This window comes from Danio rerio, chromosome 9, assembly GCF_049306965.1.
Source record: "Danio rerio strain Tuebingen ecotype United States chromosome 9, GRCz12tu, whole genome shotgun sequence".
In the NCBI taxonomy this organism is placed as follows: domain Eukaryota; kingdom Metazoa; phylum Chordata; class Actinopteri; order Cypriniformes; family Danionidae; genus Danio; species Danio rerio.
Window position 1 is genome coordinate 36,526,475 of NC_133184.1, and position 22,787 is coordinate 36,549,261.

Consider the following 22,787-nt stretch of genomic DNA (forward strand, 5'->3'; position numbering starts at 1 on the left):
TAAAAGATAATCGGGCCTGACTCAGCATGAATGCTGTTTATCAGCAGGTTCCTGCTCTGCAGAACATAAAAACAGACAGACATCTCATCCATCAACACAGTACAAACAATCACTAAACATATAAAATAGAGAAGAGCAGGCTATTATCTCAGTGGCTACAGCAATAGTTGACCATCAGATGACGAGCATGTGATTTTTTAAAAAGTCCATCCAGAAAGTCTGTTGTGGATCTTATAGGCCCTCTTGTACAGTCTGTCTATTGGCTCCAAGATTTTACTTTAATGAACTGTTAAACATGATAATCATGTTCATAAACATATCTGCAATGATGAAAGTTCACCATCTTTATTAAAATGTTTATTAAAAGCAACTAATTCATTACAGCTCTGTGATTGTCACAAAATAGTTTGAGCGACCTATAAAACCGTAAACATTATAAAATTTATTTCTTTACATTAGCAAGTAAAAACGTAAGCAAACAAGTTTTAAAAACTTATATGAAGCCATAAAGACTTTACTATTTTATCACACCAAAATAACACTGATCCATTTTTCAAAGCTGCAGGTATGGCTGAACAGGTACCCATTCGTACTGTATATCCGCCTGTGTTTGTGTTTGCTTCTATCTGTAAATGATCATTTGCTCATTCTCCCAGTTCATCAATCACAAGCGACCGGAGTGTGTGGCTGCTGCCCTGGCTTTGCTTCACCATCACACTGAAACTGCACATCTATTATGCAGGTTCACATTAATCTTTTAAATCAGTCTTCAAATTAACGTACATCCTCCCTTAAGAGAAGGCTGTGATGCTGTGAAGAGTGTGTTCCTTGTTGCCTTTGATATGTTCCAGCTCTTTAACACATCAGGATAGTCAGAGTGCCCTCCATTGTCCAAATATTGTACTGCACATTGTTTGTTGCAAGCAGATGTGCTTAAACTGTTATTATTATTAACCACAGTTATGATCGCAGACTTAAGGAGTGAGATCCACCCCAGAAAGCATTTTTTGTTTTTAAAAGAGGTCTAATAGATGTCTAAACAAACTTGTCTTGGCTAAAACAATTTGCGCTGTCGATAATAATGTAATAGACATCTAGGCTAAAACTTATCATCAAATAAACAGAAATGAATGACTACACATATAAAGTCTGTCTAATCTGTCTGTTTGATGACTAGTCTAGTTTTGGGCTTTTCTTAAATGTCTTATTGGATTTTCACTGACAGCCCAAGTTTAGCCTTGTTTTAGTCAAGCTGTCTACATTTAGATGTCTATTAAATACAAAATTGTTTGCTAGGAACCAATCAATCGATAATCTAAAATACTTAGAATTGATAGCTACATCTGAATGGCAGTCAATGCAAAAAAGGTGTTTGTTAATCCAGATTTGGCATTACAGAGGGTGCTAACAGGGCCTTTAGACTCTTGGTCTTCAGTTACTATCAAATATCTTCTTGTGAACTTTATAATGTGTTACACCAATGAGTCTCAGCATCATTTGTTGTAGTCCTCAAGAGCGATGTACCCTAACACACTCTTCGAGTATTGCAGATCTGTGTTTTCACCAAGCGTTTCAGAGGAGTAAATGTAGTACATGCTGTCATGTTGCTCGGGGATGGTGTCTGTGGGTTGTGTTACCAAAGTTTGATGAACCTCTTCGCTTTCACTTTTGTCAATAATCTCAACGTCTGTGGTTGGGCAATCTTCATTCCTCTGCGTAAGGTTTCCCCACCACTTAGAAAGGAAATGACAGGCAAAAAAGATTTCATTAGAAATATTGAATCATAACCTCAGCCTATATAATACATTAACTGTTCCAAAAGTGCAAATGACAAGTTTTTACATTTACACTATACACTGTAATTTATTTGTTTATTTATATATTTATTTTTATATTATTTTATTTAGTTAACTGAACTAAAAGTTTTCAATGAAAAAAAAAAATGAAATGTTATGTACAAGAAACTTTGTTTTGTTGTGATGGCTCAAAGTTCAAATGCATTTCTTGTCCAACATAAACTTTTTTATGTTTTTTATGTTTTTAGTACATTCAGTTTACCTATTTGACCTCTTTAACAGGATGTAAGATAATCCTTTGTTGTCTTCTGAATGTGTTTGTAAAGTTTCAGCTCAAAATACCCATCAGATAATTTATTATAGCCTCTAGAATCAATGTAGCTGTTTTTGTAGCCTGTGGCTTTAAATGAAAATGAGATGCTTCTCTCCGCCCACCATTCCCATGTGCATGTCTGCTACTCATGCGTTATGTCAGATAAACAGCAGTCAGTAATAGAGACAGACAATGATGCAGCTGAAATAAGGTCACTAGTCAAACATAGAAAGAAAATTTATTTCATGTATTTGTAGTGGAGTTTATTCAAGCCTTTCTGAAATGAGTCACACAATGCCATTTGAAATACACACACGCACACACTTACACCATTCAGTCAATCAACAGCAGCCTCTAGTGGAATTACATGACCACAGCAGGCATGAATGGCACTCGCAAGAGAAAGTTGAGATCTTAAAAAGCATACACAGCGGCCTCTGGTGGATTTGTGAAAACAAAAGCCGCAAAAAACGTAGCTCCTGGGACTTATTTGGCACTCTCCAGAAATGTATATAGCGGTGCATTTTCAGAATGAGCCTGGGTTGCATTTTTGGCATTATGTTCCTGCAAGTCTCTGTTCAGGATCATTTAAATCAAATGGACACATTGTACTGGTTTGTGGTTTTTTTTCCCAACAACAGATTAATTAATATGCATCTGACTCAGTGTACAAGGTATGTGTGAGGAAATTTAAGTATAACAATTATGAAAAATGCAAATGAAAATTTCAGACTTAATGTGCAAAGACCGTAAAGCCTGGCTTATACTCGATACTTCTGATAGTTTGCATGAGTGTGCGAGGCGAATGTGACATCATCGATGTGTTTGCAAAGGTTTGACAGGATTTCGGCTGGCGGAGGGCACAAAACATTTTGAGACTCGAGCGAACAGTTCGTGTGGCTCTGCGTTTCAATTGAGTTGAATATGAATCACTCTGAAGAGATTTTTTGCGTGATCATAGAGATAACCTGATGGACAATAATTCTTGGCTAGAAATTGCAACAGCAAGAGAAAGGGGGATTTTTTTTGTTAAAAAGTTTAGAAAAACTTGAGGGATAAGTTTGTTAAAACCAAAAAGAGAGGCCATGGCAAAAGTGGAGACATGGGTGGATTTAATATTAAAGAATATTTGTTTTTCCACCTTTAGGTTTTAATTTAATACTTACAAAACTAAAATGAAGTAACAAATTATTTATTTGATAACTGATAAAGAATATTTGAACCTATCAGTTTACAATATACTGATGCCCTGTTTTCCTTGGATTTATTGGTGATAATGGATTATTCTTTCCATAATAAAAAATATTTTTGTAGAGCAACACAGTTCTGTTGCCATTAATATTTTAATAAACTTTAAAAGGTAGAACTGTATGAGATATGAACAAAAACAAGTGATGAAACAAAAAAAAATCTTGAATTGATATCAAAACCTTTATAATCATTCATTCATTTTCTTTTCAGCTTAGTTACTTTATTAATCTGGGGTCGCCACAGCGTAATGAAGCGCCAACTTATCCAACATATGTTTTACGCTGTGGATGCCCTTCCAGCTGCAACCCATCTCTGGGAAAAATCCATACACACTCATACACTACAGATAATTTAGCTTACCCAGTTCGCCTAAAGCATGTCTTTGGACTTGTGGGTGAAACCGGAGCACCCGGAGGAAACCCATGAAAACACGGGAAGAACATGCAAACTTATGAAGAAACGCCAACTGACCCAGCCGAGGCTCGAACCAGCGACCTTCTTGCTGTGAGGCAACAGCACTATCTACTGCACCACTGCGTCACATCTTTATAATCATTAAAATATTTTATAAAAAAATGATAAAATAATTAGTTTAAAAATCTATAACATATGATATGACGTAGTTATCCGTCTGATTTTAGGGTGGGTTTCTTTTGACCGCCCCTCCTGACGTTTTAAAGAATATCACAATGGCAAATGCATCAAGTGTAAAAGCCTTGTCTGTTTCGTGAGGTCTGTGACGTGGCACCAGGCAAAAAAATAAGTCAGGCTTAAGACTTACCTGCTTACTAGTGTGGGCAGATTTGCAATGTCGAAGCACAATCAAAAAAACTCTTTTAGTTTTATTCCACTAGAAGGCCAAAGTTACATCATGTACATTTAATTACCTAAAGAATATTTGTTTATCAATATAAAGACACTTTCACACCATGAAATGGACCTATGGGTGTAAAATGTTCTTCAATACAGATTTAAGAAAAATGTAATACTTGAGACATGTAAGCTCCCACAGTAATTTCCATTGGGTTTGTAAAATAAATAAATTGTAAAAAAGCCTTTAGTAGAGATTCTTCTATCTGTATGCACAGTTGCTCCAATTATCAGCAAGCAATGTGTCATGTAACAGTGTTTATTATCAGATAAAGCGCAAGGTTAAACAAACTGCCAAAACATCTTTATGTGCATGCATGTTTTGATATACTGGAGGAAAAAGTGAAAATATTAACATCTCAGATTTTTTTAAAGAGCTCACTTTTGAGAGTTATCCACAATTTGTTCTACATGTAACAACATGCTGGAAAAACTTTCACATTTTGTTGTATGACATACATCACCGACCTCAAACAAATGTTTCATGATGTGAAATGTTTGCAAAATGTAAACTGCTAACAAGCTGCTACAGGAGCACTACAACAAGCACAAAGATATAAGTCTATTTTTATACTTAAACAAATGAAGAAACCTCACATATCTGAAGTACAGAGTTTAGTCAAAGTTCACATTTGATTGTGTAAAATGTATGCAGTAAAACAAATTATGAAAGTCTCCTCAAATGCCTTACCTGAAACTGCTCAGTGTCCATGATTTTATGTTTTAAGTGTTTGGGATCTGGTACTTCAGGAAGAAGCAGTTTTCTAATTCTTTCAAGACCAAACAACGTCATCAGCGTTAAGATGTTTAACAAAAATAAATAAAAACAAACTGCTTGGAGAATATTATTAATAATTAAAGTGCTTCTCACCTTTGTTGAATCAGCAGACAAAAGAGAAGAAAGGTAATCAGTGGCAGCATGATTATCAAAATGTAAACCCATATGTAGTAAGATGATTTCACCATACAGACATCTGTGAACAAAATTCTTCATTTATTTATTGAAGGAAAATCATTTTTTTAATGTGCTCTTGGACCATAAAAAATTGGTATCATCAAAACAAGTCCAGGGGATGAATCTGATCCTATGTTTATTTTATATAACACAAAGAAACAGAAACTATACCTTTATTGTTTCCCCAACTTTGTACTTTTGTCCAGTTGCTCCAGTCCTTTTCCAAACACTCATACTTCATTCTTATTCTGAAATCATAATTCATCTTCGTGCTTAAAGTAGACAAGTTTAAATGATTCTCCTCTTGATTATTTTGAAGTTTGATCCTGTGACTTCTCTGCATGAAAGCAAAACAGCCTGTAAGATTCTCTAGATTCGAATTTCATAAGGTTCACAAGCATCTTACTCCGTCATTATTTAAACAATTGTGTATGTCTCAGTTTGATGCTTGCAATAATCTTTACTGAAACTCTGTTGATGTGTAAGTGTCTGTGAGAACTCAGTACTGTACCTCCCAGTCTTTCTCACATTGGCGCTTGTACTGCACTTCTGTGTTAAAACACTGAGGGTCCGCATTATTATTTGCAACTCTCCATATTACTTTAACACCATATGGTGTTTTACTAATATTAAATACAATCCTGTCCGGGTCGATGTCTTCTATGGGTTCTTAAAAGGAATAAAGCATTTCTGATTAGGTATATGCAAAAACAGCACAAAGATTTTAAACTCATAGCTGTCATTGTGCATGCTGATTTATCATATGTCTCTTTTGAATACTTCATTTTGATTGGTCACTCAAATCAAATATTGCTTTAATATTTCATGATTAGAACAGTTTTTTGTTTTTTTTTGGCGATGTTGAATATTTCTAACTTCACTGTAAATGCTGAGTTTCAAACAATTCCTTCCTGTTGTCCCAACACAGTGTAAATTAACTTAATTTAGTTTTTACAAATTTAAGTAGATTGAACATAAAACACTTACGTTGTCCCAAAAAAACACAAGAATCATGTTGATTCAACTCATTCTAAATAAGTAGTTTGAACAAAAACGATTTTTTGGAATGTTCTTTCAAAGGCTTTTGTACCACAAAAGCAACTTGAGCCATTCAGCTAACCAATTCCATTAAAAATAAACATTGTAGGACTGTAGATTTCAACACATGTAAAAACATACCCCCGTATACATTTCTGGAGAGCGTGAATTATATAGTCAGAAGTACATAAGATAATAAGATTTCATCTTTAAAATGAACGCAGAGATGCGGTATGACGCTGCTGACGGCACCATGTACATCTGAGATGCAGAGAGGAGTTGACTGAGACAGCAGGGTTTGAGTCCAGTGAGGAATGGTTCCAGAAAGCAGGTAAATCAAAAACAAAAGGTAAAAAATAAAATAAACAAGTAAATAAAAGGGTGAGAACGTGGTAAGATCTTAAAATGTCAGGCAACTGTGAGGGCTTTTTTTTATCGCTTTTGAAAACACTGTCAGTTGGGTTTAGGAAAGGGGGTGGATGGGGGGGATTGATTGGTCGGTGGGTCAGTCAATCAGTCGACAGTGGCCTCTGGTGGATTTACATGAGAACAGCAAAGAAAATTTTGAGATCTGAAAAAGTGTACACAATGGCCACTGGTGAATTCACAGTAACAAACTACAACTGCAAAAAATGCACTGTACCTCCTGGGACGTATTTTGCACTGTCTATATAGAAATGCATACAGGGGTACATATCGAGTATGTATCAAGTTAATTTTGTGATAACTGGCAGCATTATCCATGATCTGCTACTCTATGCGTCATTTTCATTACTCAATGTAAACACATATGTTTAATACAGGATTTTTGTACAGAAAAACTACACTGTACAGTCAATTACACCATGCAGAAATTAGCAGTGAGCAAATGTTCTATGGTAGAGTTTTTATATGTACAACCTTTGAATGAGCAGTTTTATATTTGCCCATGTTTTTAAACGTTGTCATATCATTGGCAGCATTTTATTTGTCGTTACAGTATATGCAATTACACATACTTCTATCTGTCTTTAAAAGATTAATAAACAACACTGCAAAAAACCATCAGGGTTTTACTTCATGAATGTGTTCTGACTGAGTCTTTGACAAGGTATACAGGATACCAGCTGACATATAAATGCCTCCCCCTCCTCAGGCTTTTTGATGTGGCTCTCCAGGAAAGCATGTGCACCGCTGCCTGTCAGCAAGCTTATCATCATCATCATCATCATCATCATCATCATCATCTGAACCTTATCTAAACGAATACTGGCAAGAATGTGTGTCAATTGCTCCTATCCTACAAATCTGACCTATAACTCATACATTGGGCAAACACCTGTTTCCAGTGAGTGTACAGTTCCATTTGTGGGACTTGTTATTGTATGTGATCAATACTACACTAGTTCCTTACTCTCATAATGCAGTGAGAAACATTTTCTCACGCTCCTCAATCATTAACTTATAGCATATCTTTATAGATACATTGATAGACAGATAACATTTAAATATAATCAACACCTAATGTATTCAAAAGTCACTTTAAAATGTAAATATTGAATGTTTATTCTCTAAATTAGAGGTATTTTTTTTAATAAACTCACCTTCCTCATCATAATCGTCTGGACCAGCACTAGACCAAGCAAAGAGCAAGGTAGGGAAAAACAATAAACACAAACTCCAGTTGATCATGACTAGCTCACGTCTAAGTTACTTATGAAGAGCTCTCAGAGGAACAGGTGACAATATATATATACTGTACACCTGAAACACTCCACTCATTTCCTTCCTGTATGGCAAGCCATTTTAACATTTAATAAAATAAGAAACTTATGTACTTTTAATCTTCTAGTACTCATTATTGCCTTCTAGTGCTTATTTACTGATACATTTGTAAAAGAATCTAATGTTTATTCATCAATAGATAAGTTCTTATTTATTTAGCACCAATTTATGACACATTAGTACCTAATAATGAGTAGTAATTTTATTATTGCTAGACAGAGATTTAACTATGTATTCCAATCTTTATCACCATATTTTTACATACAGTGTAATTATTGATTAGGCACTAGTATCACTTTTAAAATACTGCTTTAAAAGTATAAATACTTACTGCTGCTTATTAGATACTTGTGTGTATTCGATCAAATTTTTTACTTGTTATATTAGTATTTATTCATTAGATAGTAGTTCTTATTAGATACTAGAAGATATTTATTACATATAAGCATTTAAGTATTGTCTAGTTCTAAGTTACAAGGGCCAGACAGAATCTGCTGACGTTTTTCGCTATTTCTGCTAAGAATTAAAAAAAAAAAAAATCGGTGGATTTATATGTAATTATTTTAGGAGTATCATAACTAAAAACAATATACTGTATGAAATCAACAAATAATAAATTTTTAACTTTTATTTAATTTTTACAATGCAGCTCCAATTAGATCAACTTCTTTGGTAAACAAAGCAAGTCTCTCAAATAAAATATCTACTAAAAGACAAAACATATTACTTTACAAACGATATTGTAAATGAATCGTATAAACATTTTATTATTACTATTATTATATCACAATAATATTAGTGAAAATAATTAAAAAACTGAACAAATAAACATTTACACACATTTACACAAGTAAATAAATAGATTTAGTGATGGGCTAGAAATCTGTAAAAATCTACCGATTTCTGAACGCACTTATTCCGTGTGGACCTACTATAACTAGTAAAAAAGCAGTTTTGACTAACGTTTAAAAGATATAAAATTATATTAGTAAAATATATTAGTGTCTAATAAATAATTAATTTATTCATATTCCTTTGGCTTAAGGCTGGTTTACAGTTCTGCATCGATTAATCTGTGTGACCTATGGCCAGCCTTGTGTGTAGTCGTGCATTTATACTTCTGCGCACTGTTTATGTTCTGAAGCAGGCAGAAAGTTTTTTTGTTCCTCTGTGTCGAGTTTCTTCGTGGGTGTTGTTTTTCTTTTCTGAATGCTACCTTAACGTACAAGTAGCTAAAACTCGCTCATTCGGAGGCGGGAACTGGTGGACGTGCAACAACTTTAATCATAAGGTAAACACAAAACAAGTTTCCATCTGGAGCGACACTTTTAAACACTCGCTCCAGCAGGCTTGTGTAGATCTTAGCACCGCTCACGTCACAGCAACCAAGCCAACCACTCCCAGAGCTTGTGATATGTCAGGTCAATGGGACATGTACTTACATTTTTTAAGAGGTGCATGTCAGCGTCGGCATCAGCCACAAGTCAAGACGAATTCTATGCGACAGCATGAAGTCTGCGCCGGATCAAACTCGTGTGCTTGATGCAGAACTATAAATCAGTCTTTTGTTTCTGATTTAGCATAGGTCACCACAGTGGAATGAACCACCAACTATTCTAGCATATGTTTTATGCAGCTGATGCCCTTCCAGCCACAACACAATACTGGGAATTAAATCAGTACAACCTAATAAACTATTAAAGTTATTAATATCTGCTATTTTCCTCCTTGCCAACACTAAACCGGAAACCACTAGGCACAAGTTTACCCAATGATTTATCAGCACTTAATAGAAAATACACGATTGTCTAAAACAGGGGTCACCAATCCTGGTCCTGGAGGGCCAGTGTCCCTGCAGGGTTTAGCTCCAACGATGTTTCAAGCATACCTAATAAGACCTTGATTAGCTTGTTCAGATGTGTTTGATTAAGGTTGGAGCTAAAATCTGCCAGACACTGGCAAGTTCGTTGACCACTTGTCTAAAACTTTGAATGAAAACAAAAAGCAGTATGTTCAACAGTCTCAATGTAAAAACAGCTTGCCATAGTTCTCACCCCCTCATTTCTTATTCTTGGAATGCTCTTTTGAGTCAAGGGTGAGGGAGGGTTTTGATTGTAACTTTTATGTCACTGGTGACTCTTATTCATTTCACATTTATTTCTTAGGACTCTAGTTGGTTCTTGGTAGAAGTTGTTGTTAGTTATTTCACCCAGTTCTGAAATCACTTTTTAAGTTCTTTTGAAACTAAGAAAACTTTTACAGTATATTCATCATAAAATGATCAATGCTCCGGCATTTAAACAGGCTACACTTTTGGCAATGGACGATAGCTAAAGCTAATATGCGAATATGAAATATGTATAATGTAAAATCACAAATATATGAATTTAACTGACAAGTACCCATACAGACACTGTAAACAAAAGTTTAATTAACTAGAAAAAAATGGATTTTGAAAGCATAATGATAGTTTTGATACAAATACATACAAAAATGTATAATAAATGAATAACAAACCTTTTTTTTAGAGTAAGAGAAGATTTAAACTTACAAAATAAGATATTACAGTTCATAAATCATTTTTTACTTCTATCTGTGAATATTTTTTTATAAATGTCTGTTGCACATGATTAAAATATTATAAATATGTTATATTTATATTTGAGTGTATTTTGAGTGTGAGTGAGCTTCATTCCTAAATAAAAATAATTAAAATGTTTATTAGGTTTCGTTATCTGCCAGGTTTATATGTCTTTACAGAAAACTGACTATAACTGGTTCATCACTGCTTTTGTTTTAAGATCTTTTATATTAATTTCACATTAATTTGACTTTTTTACTTTTAAGTACAGTTGAAGTCAAAAGTATTAGCCCCCATTTTTCTTTTTCAAAAATGTCCAAAATTATGTTAAACCAAGCAAGGAATTTTTCACAGTATTTCCTATAATATTTTTTCTTAATATGATATAATTAATTTATTTTCAATTGTCCACAGAACAAACAATATTATACTGTAATTGGTCTTAATTTTTCATGATGTATTGACTTTATTTTTCATCAATGTCAGGTTGAGGTATTTTAAAACTTTATATATATATATATATATATATACTCTTTGAATTTTTTTTTATCTTTTGTAAATATTTCCCAAAGCAAGAAAATTTTCACAGTATGTATGTTAATATTTTTGACTTTTTGCAGAAAGTCTTATTGGTTTTATTTTGACTAGAATAAAAGCAGTTTACATTTTTAAATAAATTTTAATGTAAAAAGTAATAGCCCATTTAAGCTATATATTTTTTATAGTCTACAGAGGAAACCATTTTTATTCAAACCTGCCTAGTTAGCCTAATTAACCTAGTTAAGCCTTTAAATGTCACTTTAAGCTGAATACTGTCATCATGGCAAAGATAAAATAAATCTGTTATTAAAACTATATGTTCAGAAATGTGTTGGAAAAATCTTCTCTCCGTTAAACAAAAATTGGGGAAAAAATAAACAGAGGGGCTAATAATTCAAGGTGTTTAATAATTCTGACTTCAACTGTATACAATAACATTTGTGTCAACAATATCAACTTGTGAACAATAGGTTCAATTAAACTTTTTTCCTGGACAATAAGGTTGAAAATGTTCATTAGGATTTTGTAACTTGCATTTTTGTAGTCTGCAATTTTGTAGTTGACAAAACTAACGTTTGTTTTATTGTTTATTAAATTTTGTATCTCCCTAAAATAATCTTTCAACAACTATTTAACTGTCAAAGAACAAGTAAATTACTACAGAATTTACTTATACTTTTTCTATAACTAAGTTATCAAAAACTGATTTATCTCACCACAGGCTCAGAACTCAGAGTTCAGCTACTAACCAACCACAGCAGGAAGAAGAAAACAGGGCTTAGACAGATAACCACACTAATAAAACAATGTTAAAGTCTTTCACTTTTAGCTTTTAACAACAACATAATGCTTTAACTAGTCTTCTATAATTATCAATCACAAAATCCTACCAGATGGTGTTGTCACTGTGCCACAAAAGATAAAAATTATGTTATGAATAAACATTTATTTACCTCTCTATGCTTCCAATAACAACATTTTTTCCACACAGCTGTTCAAAAGAGTTGTTTTGGTAATTTCCTTTATTGTATCAAATAACACATCTCTTGTCTTATTAACAAAACCATTCAAGCAACTTGATAATAATGTTGTAGATGTAGAATCCATCATAAAATAAATGCAATAAAGAGAGTTTCTTCATTATGATATGAACATATCTGATGTTGGGCATCAACTATTACACAAAAGCAAGTCTTACATGTAAACAGTCACATTTAAGACCCTGGAGCTGTTGTTTTGTAGTAGATAATGATCATGTTTTTGCACTCAGATTCAGTGTATTATACTTCAAAGTCAAAAGGAAGTGAATCTGTGTTTATTTATCTTCTAATGAAAACCAACCTTTAAAAAAATGCCAGTATGCCCTAATTATTTTGCTTATTTGATTTTTTACTCAAGACTCCTTTCTCTTAGTAATATTTAATATCTACATTTTAGCAATCTTAACATTTGAGAATCAGGTTGACTTTTCTTAGTCTGGTTTAAAATAAGTTTTCAACTTGGAAAGTAAACATAAATTAAATATCTTCTATAAATTTTCTTTTTTTACATGTTTTCTAGCTTTTTCCTGAATTTTTCTTTCATTCATTTTCCTTCAGCTTAGTTCCTTATTTTTTAAAATCTTTTTATTTGTTAATTTCTTTTGAAAAAATATTTATATACACTACTTAACAAAAGTCTTGTCGCCTATTCAAGTTTTAGGAATAAAAAATAATAACTTTTGGTTGATCATTTGATATCAGAAGTGGCTTATATGAAAAGAAAAAGCCTCCCGAGTACACTTATTTGACAAAAATAATATATGATGATGCCTTGATTTTTTATTATTTAATTAGGACAGAAAGATCTGACTTTGGTTAGACAAAAGTATTGTCACTTAACAGAAATAATGTACAGTATAGAATATAAAGCCATGGTGCAGTGGAAAAAGAATTAATATTGTGTATGACTCCTATGAGCTTGGACGACTGGGCTGGCCAATCCCGGAGCACCTTGACCTTCTTTGCTTTTAGAAACTTTGATGTGGAGACTAAAGTACACCCCCTACTGAATGTAACCCCAAACCATGATTTTTCTTTCACTAAACTTGACTGATTTCTGTTAGAGTGCTTTTATGTAAGAGTTTCCTGTCATTTTGGGTGACTTTAACTGCAGTTCCGCAGATTCACATTCACTCATGAACATTTCATTCATGTCCCGTGACAAACTGGGGTATTAGATGCAAAAAAGGAGTAAGGACTGGTGAGAGTGTTATGGAATTGAATAATGCACGCCAAATGGAAAGAAAAAACTTCCACATTTTGCGATGTGTGGGCGTGTGTGTGGTCCTTTACTGAAAGCTGCGTGTGTGGATCTTGTCGGAAAACATGGCAAAAAGTCCTACATGACGGTAATAGTTTAATTGTGGTGTTTACTTCAATAATGCCACTAATATATGCATACTCCACATGTCTTAATTCCATTTCCATTTAGTTCAGTTATGACTTTAGTCGGATTAAGGTCATCAAAAATTGCTGTTTCGAGCTTATGTAGGCCTACAGTTTAAAATTCATGTTTAACTGAATAAACATATAGTAAACACAAGTACATCTTACTGAACATCTTTTATTTTCATCACCAATTATCATAGTAGAACAGATTCTCAAGCAGTTTGTGATGCATTTTGGAAACCGGAGATGAGTCCCTGGTCTAATGCGCCACCTGGCTTGAGAAACCCATTCTCAAAGACTTACTTTTAGACATTATTTGGGTAGCACACATATTCTGAATGCCTTTGGCAGAATTCAAATGTATAATTTTAATCTAGATTAATTCCAAGATTACAGTGAGATAAATCTATATATTATATATTATATATATATATATATATATATATATATATATATATATATATATATATATATATATATACAATTTTGTAACTTAATGGAAGAAGTACTGATTAATTTCCATTTTTCTACAAATTTCTTTTTATTTCACAGTGTAGTCTACTAATTATTCTTTTTACACTACATTCTTGGTGCTTTGAGATCCCAAACAAGGACAGTGAAATGTGTCTTATCACAGCATGAATTCATCAGAGATCCACAATTCTTTCGAATTCTCTTCTTGTAATAGAGATTAATGAGACTTATGCTTGGCATTTACGAAACGTTGAATGACACTGACCACACCAACCTTGTCATTTCAATTGTGGCTCAGAGAGGGATGGAGCGCCGGCCCGGAGATGTCAAGCTAGAGAGTGAAGGAGAAAAGCGAGAGTCGACTCAAAAGACGAGGATAAATCTTTGAGCAGCACTCGATTTCGTCTGGGCTGCGGAGCAATTCTCCCCCTTTGGGAAGGGCTGCGTGTCTGCAGAGAAACCGAGCGAAGACGAGACCTGTCAGGAACAAAGAGCGAAATTCCAATGATATGTTTAGCTAAAAGGGTGAGAGAAAAGTGAATCAAAGCGGTGCAGGATCAAAGAAACGCTTCAGTAAAGTCAACTTGGCCGCCAAGAGACCAGCAGGGGATGCATATGATTTATAAGTTGTTCTTCAGAACCTTCTGATGTTGAAGAATTGATTGTTATTGTTGCTAGAGAGAAGAAGAAGAAGACGTGGGACTGAGGTGGAGGGTCACCTATTTGCGCTTCAAAAGTGCTGTTTTGTGATGCGTGACAGTCGTTAAACACTGGTGTGACACCGCTGGTCTTAAACAGAGGAACTGGAACGTGTCAGGAGCAATAAGTCGACACAAGAAAACAGCGGAAATGAAAGCAGCAGTTTTGTTTGTTTGCTTTGACCACTGACTTACAATCAAACAGACAGATCTGAAAGTCAACATGATGATCGCTGACAGTTTGTTTGAGGCGAGGGCGATGTAAAGGTCAGCGCAAAAGGGTCAGTGTCAAGGGTGCGATACAAGAGACGTCCAGCTCTCTGATCTACTCTTGCTTTGGTTAAAGCCGAGTGTTATCATCTTTTTAATAATTCATATGTGCATTTGCATTAGCAAAGCTGGAAAATCCACAGCAAAATGTTATTTAAATGTAATGTTCTTTATCATCATCAGTAGACTAAAGGCACATGATTAGATCAGATTTTCTTTTGATAATTGCTGAAGGTTGTATCAGTGTATATGTTAGTACAGTATATACCCAATATACTGTAAAGAAGGCTTCATATAATATCATATCTAATAATAAGTATATTCATAAAAATAACTCCACATTTGGTGTAATATCAGCAAAAAAAATATATACATTTTGCGATAAACACTCATTCAATCATTTTCTTTTCGGCTTAGTCCCTTTATTAATCTGGGGTCGCTACAGCGGAACAAACCGCCAACTTATCCAGCCTATGTTTTGCGCAGCGGATGCCCTTCCAGCTGCAACCCATCTCTGGGAAACATCCATACACACTTATTCACACTCATACACTACGGACAATTTAGCCTACCCAATTCACCTGTACCGCATGGCTTTGGACTGTGGGGGAAACCGGAGCACCCCGAGGAAACCCGCACGAAAGCAGGGAGAACATGCAAACTCCACAAAGAAACGGTAACTGACCAAGCCGAGGCTCGAACCAGCGACCTTCTTGCTGTGAGGCGACAGCACTACCTACTGCGCCACCGCGTTGCCCCAAACAAACATTAGGCCTAAAAAGAATCCAAACATTTTCAGCCAATATTACGAGCAAGATTCAGTAGAAGAACTATTACAAATGTAGAATAAAAAACATGTGTATCCAAATCAATCATAAGTTTGTAAAGGCTGGTGTCTATCTAGAATTGGATTTTATTTTATTTTAGGTCAGCATATTATTATTATTATTATTATTAAACATTATTATTATTTTTTTTACTATTATTTTCCCAGTATTAATAATTGCTGACGATTTTATCAGAATATACACTGTAAAAATGGCTTTACAAAATATTATAGCTAATAATAAGTAGAGTAATAAGAAGAACTCCACATTTATTGCATTATAAAGGACCAAAACATTTTCAGTCAAAATTTTAAGCAAGTTTCAGCAGATGAACCATTACAAATGTAGCATAAAAAACATGTGTATTACAATCATTTATAATTTTGTAAAGGCTGGTGTCTTTCTAGAACTAAATTTTGTTTTATTTTAGGTCAGAATATTTAAAAAGAGGGAAAAAAAATTACATGAATGGGGTTACTACTATTCCTGCAAGCTAAATAAATTAATATAATAAAAAAAATTTTCAGTACTTATAATTGTTGATGATTTTTTCAGTATATACCCAGCAGAAATGGCTTTACATAATATTAAATCTAATAATAGGTATAGTAAACGTAAAGAACTCCACACTTGGTGTATTACTAGTAAACTTATTCTTCCCATAATCACTGCACTATTTAATACTTGAATTTTTTTTTTATTGCACATATTCATTGCACTACATTGCATATCTATCTATTTATCTGCACACTTCTGATTATTAACAGCAACCTGTATATATATTCATCTATTGTAAATCTCTGTTCATAACTAATACAACCTGTATATACATCAGTACATCCATCTGTAAATATCATCATTGTTTTTTCCATAATTGCACTTTATAACTTACCTATATCCTAAACTTGCTGCTATTGTACTGCTGGTTAGACCTAAACTGCATTTCGTTCGCTTGTACTTGTACATGTGGAATGACAATTAAGTTGAATCTAATCTAATCTAAAAATCTTTTGTGACAAACAAACATTAGGCTTATAAAAGATCCAAATATTTTCAGCCAGTATTTAAAGTATGTTACAGATTAATGTGTTGTGATATGAAAATTCCTAAAATTTACTCTAAATGTTTAAATAATAAATAATTATGCACTTTTCCATGATAACAATATATCATGCATGTTCATTCTCACAATACTGTATTATTCTATTAGTTTCTCAGCCCCCTTCAAGTTAGTTATCAGGGTTGGACATCAGTGACATTTTGCAGTGTACAACACAAAAGCACCTGAACAAAAACATGTTTATTGAGAGATAACTGCAAAAACCACAAGTCCCTTCAAGACACAAGGTACTTACTTTGTAAGAACTTTCTCCTCATCTCAGAGCCTTATCAGCTTATCTCAAGCAAAACAGTCTGCACAGTTCCTGTGAAAAGAAAGAATTAGTGCATACTTTAATTTTTCTATCTCTCTTAATATGGGAGGACAGTATGTGATTTCTGATGCTGACATGACCTGGAGTTACCTTTACGCTCATTACAGGCCAGAAGATTAAATTACAAATGTAAAAAAAAAAACAAAACATGAGAATCATTTGTAATTTTGCAAAAGTGTCTCTATATTTGGATTTTATTTTATTTTAGGTCAGAATATTTACAAAGGAAAATAAATACAACATAAATGGGGTTATTACACTTATTGCAAGCTGCATAAAATAATAATAATAATAATAATAATATTATTAGGACAGCACAGTGGCGCAGTGGGTAGCACGATCGCCTCACAGCAAGAAGGTCGCTCGGTCGAGCCTTGGCTGGGTCAGTTGGCATTGCTGTGTGGAGGTTGCATGTTCTCCCTTCGTTCGCGTGGGTTCCCTCCGGGTGCAAAGACATGTGGTTTAGAAAAATTGGGTAGACTACCCTATTCCGTAGTGTATGTGTGTGAATGATGTGTATGGATGTTTCCCATTGATGGGTTGCAGCTAGAAGGGCATCTGCTGCGTAAAAAAAATGCTGGATAAGTTGGCGGTTCATTCCGCTGTGGCACCTAAGCTGAAAACAAAATGAATGAACGAATATGTCAAAATGTTTGACAGGTACTATAGGATAAAAGTTTTTTAAGCAAAAGAAGTCAATTGAAACAAGTTTTTTGAAAGTAAAACAGCTCAATTAATTAATCATTTATAAATAAAAAATAAAGAAAAAAGGCTTTAGGTTTGTTGTCTTTATTTTTTAAATATTTATCACGGACTGGGATCAGATAAGCTGTATGCATGAGAATGTGTTTATGAATTATTGAAATATTAACTAATCTGTTGGAATATTTAGGTAAATCTGCACTTTGAAGAGGTTTGGATGTCAAAAAAAGTTTTATAAAATAAACTTTTACAATTTTACAAGTCAGAGAGTTCATTCGTTTACTTATAAAGGTCTATAATTAATTAATTTAACTAAAGCTAAAACACAACACCCTTACATCGATTCGATATTACTGTTGTTGTTTGCTTTTTTTAGTTGTTTGTTTCTTTTTTTCAAACTGAATGAAAGAGTATAAAGGTGCGTGACATGACAGATAACATGGCATGCAAGACATCTGAGGCGAGCGGCGTGTGTGTATGTATGTGTGTTTATGAGATGCAGCCAGCAGAAGGCAAGGTAAGAGTGGTCCACTGGGACAACTCAGAAATAACAACAAAGAGGCATCAGAGGTCTGGATGAAAGCCCTGTCATGAAATATTTCACTTCTCACAGTCCACACCTCAATGAATGTGTGCTCATGAACTGACTGACTGAGGCCGCAGCCAGAGCACATGGGATTTTGACCTCAACAAACCATGGATCTGGTGGATACCTCAATATAGTCACATTTAATATCGCAGAACACAGTCACTGAACTTGTGCTTTAGCTCCAGTATCTGTCAAATGTTTAGTTGGTGGTGTAACTCATTCGTTTTGCTCTGTCACAATTAAGTCAAACGGCTTTAAAAATGACTCTGAATTGCACTAAAATGGATGAATTCACTGAAGTTTAAACAAATAAACAGTAAAATTGAAATAATAACAGACTGGATGCTTGTTTTAGTGTTTTGAAATGGTTTAAAGTTGATGTTTGTTTTAATCCCGTCTTGTTTATTCATGTTACATCTCAAAACCTTTACTTTGTTTTATTTTCATTTCAACAGTGCCATCAAGTGGACTTCTCACATGTCTGCTTAGCTGTAACAGGCATAACTCTTTACTGTGCAATAAGAAAAATGCTAAAAAGTAAATGCAATTTATTAGATGTTGAACCAACTTCCTGAGAAAATGTACAATAACTCTCTGATTCATAAGAGAAAGCAGATAATGTTTTAATTTGACGTCAGATGTGGTCAGTGAACACATATTTTCCAGAGTATCAACATGTGGAAGCGATTGTCCATTTCCTGTTATCTGAAGAAAGTTAATGGTTTTAAAACCAGTCATTTTAATATCAAAGCACTTAACACTAGTATTATAATTACTTGCAGGTTTTGCCAATTCCAAAGCCCCGTCAAGGTTGCATTTGAAGAAAATTGCTTAATATTTATCTGACATGTACAGTATGCTTGGAGTCGGACAAGGCAGTTCACATTACAGAAGATTGCTTTGCATTATAGCCATTTTGGTAAATTACATTGGCCTTTGATCTCTAGAGGTTGATTGACTTGCATGGTTTTCATTACTTGCAAAGTCTTTTTGGTGATACTAGTAAACAAAATCAAAGACAGGGAGACAGTGTACAGCTGTGCTTTAGATATTAGATTGAGTCTTGATTACAGAGGCTTTGAAATGCTGTAGCAGTTGTTTTGCTGTTTTAACCTTAAATGTGTATGCTTTCAAAATGAGCGTTCAAGTAGTGTTGTCCTGTATTATCCTGTTCGCTCCTGTCATGCCAAAACGAATGAAAGCCCGTCTGGCAGCGTCCACACCAGCCATAACTCACCTTATCTGTATCAAGCAACTAAAATACAGCTCCTGAGATGAACATCTGACAGTTAGGGCTAATGATGAAACTTCTACTCATGATATGAGGACAGCAGCGATGTTTACGAGCGAGCTAAATATTGCATATGGTACAAAGACGATACTGTTACTTCATATGTGCTTAAATACCTCTCTAAAATCACGCAAAGACTCTCAAAGAGCGTAAAAGGGTATCGGTCTGTCAGTCACGTGCGTTTGTTGTGTGACGTCACACCGGCGCCATTTTTGTGGTATCGCTTTGCGTGACAGCTTGAGAGACACATAACGCAAGAGAGATGCATGCCATAAAAAGGTCTGGAGAAGTACAAGAAAATCGAGAGCACGCGGTACCTCAATAAACTAAACAACAATACCAGGGATCGTCATTTTGATAAACTGACTTACATGCAGGGTATAGATCCGTTTGAATTAACTGCAAACCAACGGAGTGCGCTGCCGCCGACCCCTCAGTGCTGATAATAATGACATGTCATACTGTACATCATCAATGTCTTAATATACATTGTTTTAGTTTGAACACCATTAAACCACAGTAAGTATTTGTAATTATGTATTGATTTTTTTATTTCATTTGATACATCTAATACTACTTACATTTACAAACTATTGGATAGATGTTTGTATACAAAGTATTTTACAAATATGAACCATAAATGTAATGAAAGCAACAGAACAAAAAATGTAAATACTATCATAATTTAATAAGTCAAATACATTGAGTGCATAGACAACAACATTAAATAAAATAAACAGATAAAATAATACACCCAAATATTAGGATATGTTGAACACAAAAACAGATATTATGATAAAAGCTGAAAACCTGTAACTACTGACTTCCATTGTATTTGTTGGTTTTTCTACAATTTCAATTACAGATTTTCAGCTTTCTTTATGATATCTTTCTTAGTGTAAAGAGAAAAAATAAACTCATAAAGGTTTACAACCACTTGATGGCAGGTAAATAGTAAGTGACTTTAAATTTGTGGGTGAACTATTTAGCTCAAACTATTGACTTATTGTTTAACTTAGCAAAAGCACTTGTCTCAGTTCTTTAAAGGATTATTTAGTTCAAGTAATAACTGCTTACCTTGTGTTTGGTTCTGATGTACCAGTTTTGTTATTGTGAAGAACAAAAGCAATAAATGAATTAACAACACATTTTAAGTCATCCTCCATTTATTTACATTTATACAATTGATATTTTTATTAAGGCACTGAGGGAAAAGTCATTTCTGGAGGAATGCCTCTAGATGTATACTGTTTACATAAGACAGGATGAAACATCAGCAAAACACATACATACAGCGAAAGAAAACAAAGTTACAAAAATGAAATTGGTTTTTTTTTTAAATAATGTATCAATTATGCACAAAAAATCATTTATACACCTGGGCTTTTAACTCTTATTGACATCTACAGCTCTTCTACACTTCAGTTGAATGTTGGCTTGTTTGACAGTTACAATCCTATGCTGTAATGTAACATCTTCACCTTCACAAGGGAGTATCATGTTTATGGCTCAGTGCTTGTTATTAAGATTTTCTTTTTTTTTTCTTTCTTTTTTAATGTTTGGTACTTTAGCCTCATTCTTGTCACAAAATCCATCCGACATCCTGTATCCTTCAAGTTCACACAGCAGCTGTCAGTTCTCCTCCAACAGGCGGTTTACATCTACACATGTCCATACACAATTTACATTCAGATTGCCTCAGCTACCTCCTTAGTGTTGTGTGTCTTCTCATCAGTATCTCTCACCATCTTCAACCTCAAGTGTCTCCTTCTCAGCATGTTGGTCGTCCACATCTTTAGCTCACTGCAGTGTTGATTTTCTTTCCCTCCTCTCAGTTTGTCTTGCAGAGTGTACATTGTCTGTCTGTGTAGTTACTGGATTAAAATAAATGCTCATAAAGACATGGCGGGGAAAAAATGTAATTTAATGCAGTGCTTCTTGTACAATCTGAGACCCACTTTATATCGGATACAACTCAGCCAGTGGAGATCGCTGATTTTTAAAGAAAACAAAACTTAAACGTGCTGATTTTTCCATTGGCATACTATTTCACAGGAAGCGCTTGACTGGTATTATGAAACTGAAAATAGAGACGCTTTGCAGAATGCCAAGGCTGCTTTTATCAGTCATTCACACTGTCCTAAAGTTAACAAAAAAAAACTGCAGAAATCATTGTCCAGTTTCATGCATGGAAAATATCAGCTTGGAGACTTTTCTTTATAATCCTTTATACAATATTTTCAAGATTTTATTTTAGGTTCAGTTTAGTTCAGTTCAGTATAATGTAAATGCACTGCTGAAAGACAAAAATCTGAAAAGCAACTCCACTGGTGGGCCTATAGATCCATATATGATCTAACATACAGTTGAAACCAGAAGTTTACATACACTCTAAAAAAGGAACATAACCATTTAAAAAAAAATGTCTGATGGTAAATCATACTAAAAGTTTACTATTTTAGGTCCGTTAGAATTACCTAAATCATTTACATTTGCTAAATGCCAGAATAATGAGTAATTATTATTTATTAATTTCTAGACAATCAAAAGTTTACACGCATTTCCTTGGTATTTTTTAGCTTTGCTTTTAAACTGTATAACTTTGGTCAAATGTTTTGGGCATCCTTCCACAAGCTTCTCACATTAGTTTGAAGGAATTTTGGCCCGTTCCTCCTGACAGAATTGGTGTAACGGAGTCAGATTTGTAGGCTGTCTTGCTCACACAAGCTTTTTCAACTCTGCCCACAGGTTTTCTATAGGCTTGAGATCAGGGCTTTGTGATGGCCACTCCAAAACATTCATTCTGTTGTCCTTAAAGCACATTTTAACTAATTTGGCAATGTGCTTAGTGTCACGGTCTGTTCGGAAGACCCATTTGTGGCCAAGTTTTAATTTCCTGGCTGATGCCTTGAGATGTTGCTTCAGTTTTTTACATAATGTTCTTTCTTCATGATGCCATCTATGCT

The 22,787-nt window shown here is 34.1% G+C and overlaps 1 protein-coding gene across 15 annotated transcripts; it reads right to left on the minus strand.

Annotated features, from left to right (window-relative positions):
• Positions 1–342: 342 nt before the first annotated feature.
• crlf2 (cytokine receptor like factor 2) lies at positions 343–20,281 on the minus strand. Of its 15 annotated transcripts, none has more exons than XM_073911515.1 (8): positions 20,193–20,281; positions 17,162–17,230; positions 14,286–14,488; positions 5,697–5,854; positions 5,357–5,522; positions 5,102–5,204; positions 4,922–5,000; positions 343–1,733 (listed from the first exon to the last, which is right to left on the minus strand). In XM_073911515.1, exons 5-8 carry the CDS (start codon positions 5,448–5,450, stop codon positions 1,494–1,496), a joined length of 516 nt encoding a protein of 171 aa, XP_073767616.1. In that variant the 5' UTR covers positions 5,451–5,522; positions 5,697–5,854; positions 14,286–14,488; positions 17,162–17,230; positions 20,193–20,281; the 3' UTR covers positions 343–1,493. The 15 variants fall into 15 exon arrangements, with proteins under 15 accessions (XP_073767616.1, XP_073767618.1, XP_073767611.1 ...); XM_073911517.1 differs by lacking the exon at positions 20,193–20,281 and adding an exon at positions 19,768–20,008 and having other exon boundaries at positions 14,286–14,460; XM_073911510.1 differs by lacking the exon at positions 20,193–20,281 and adding an exon at positions 19,768–20,008.
• Between the last annotated feature and the right edge of the window lie 2,506 nt (positions 20,282–22,787).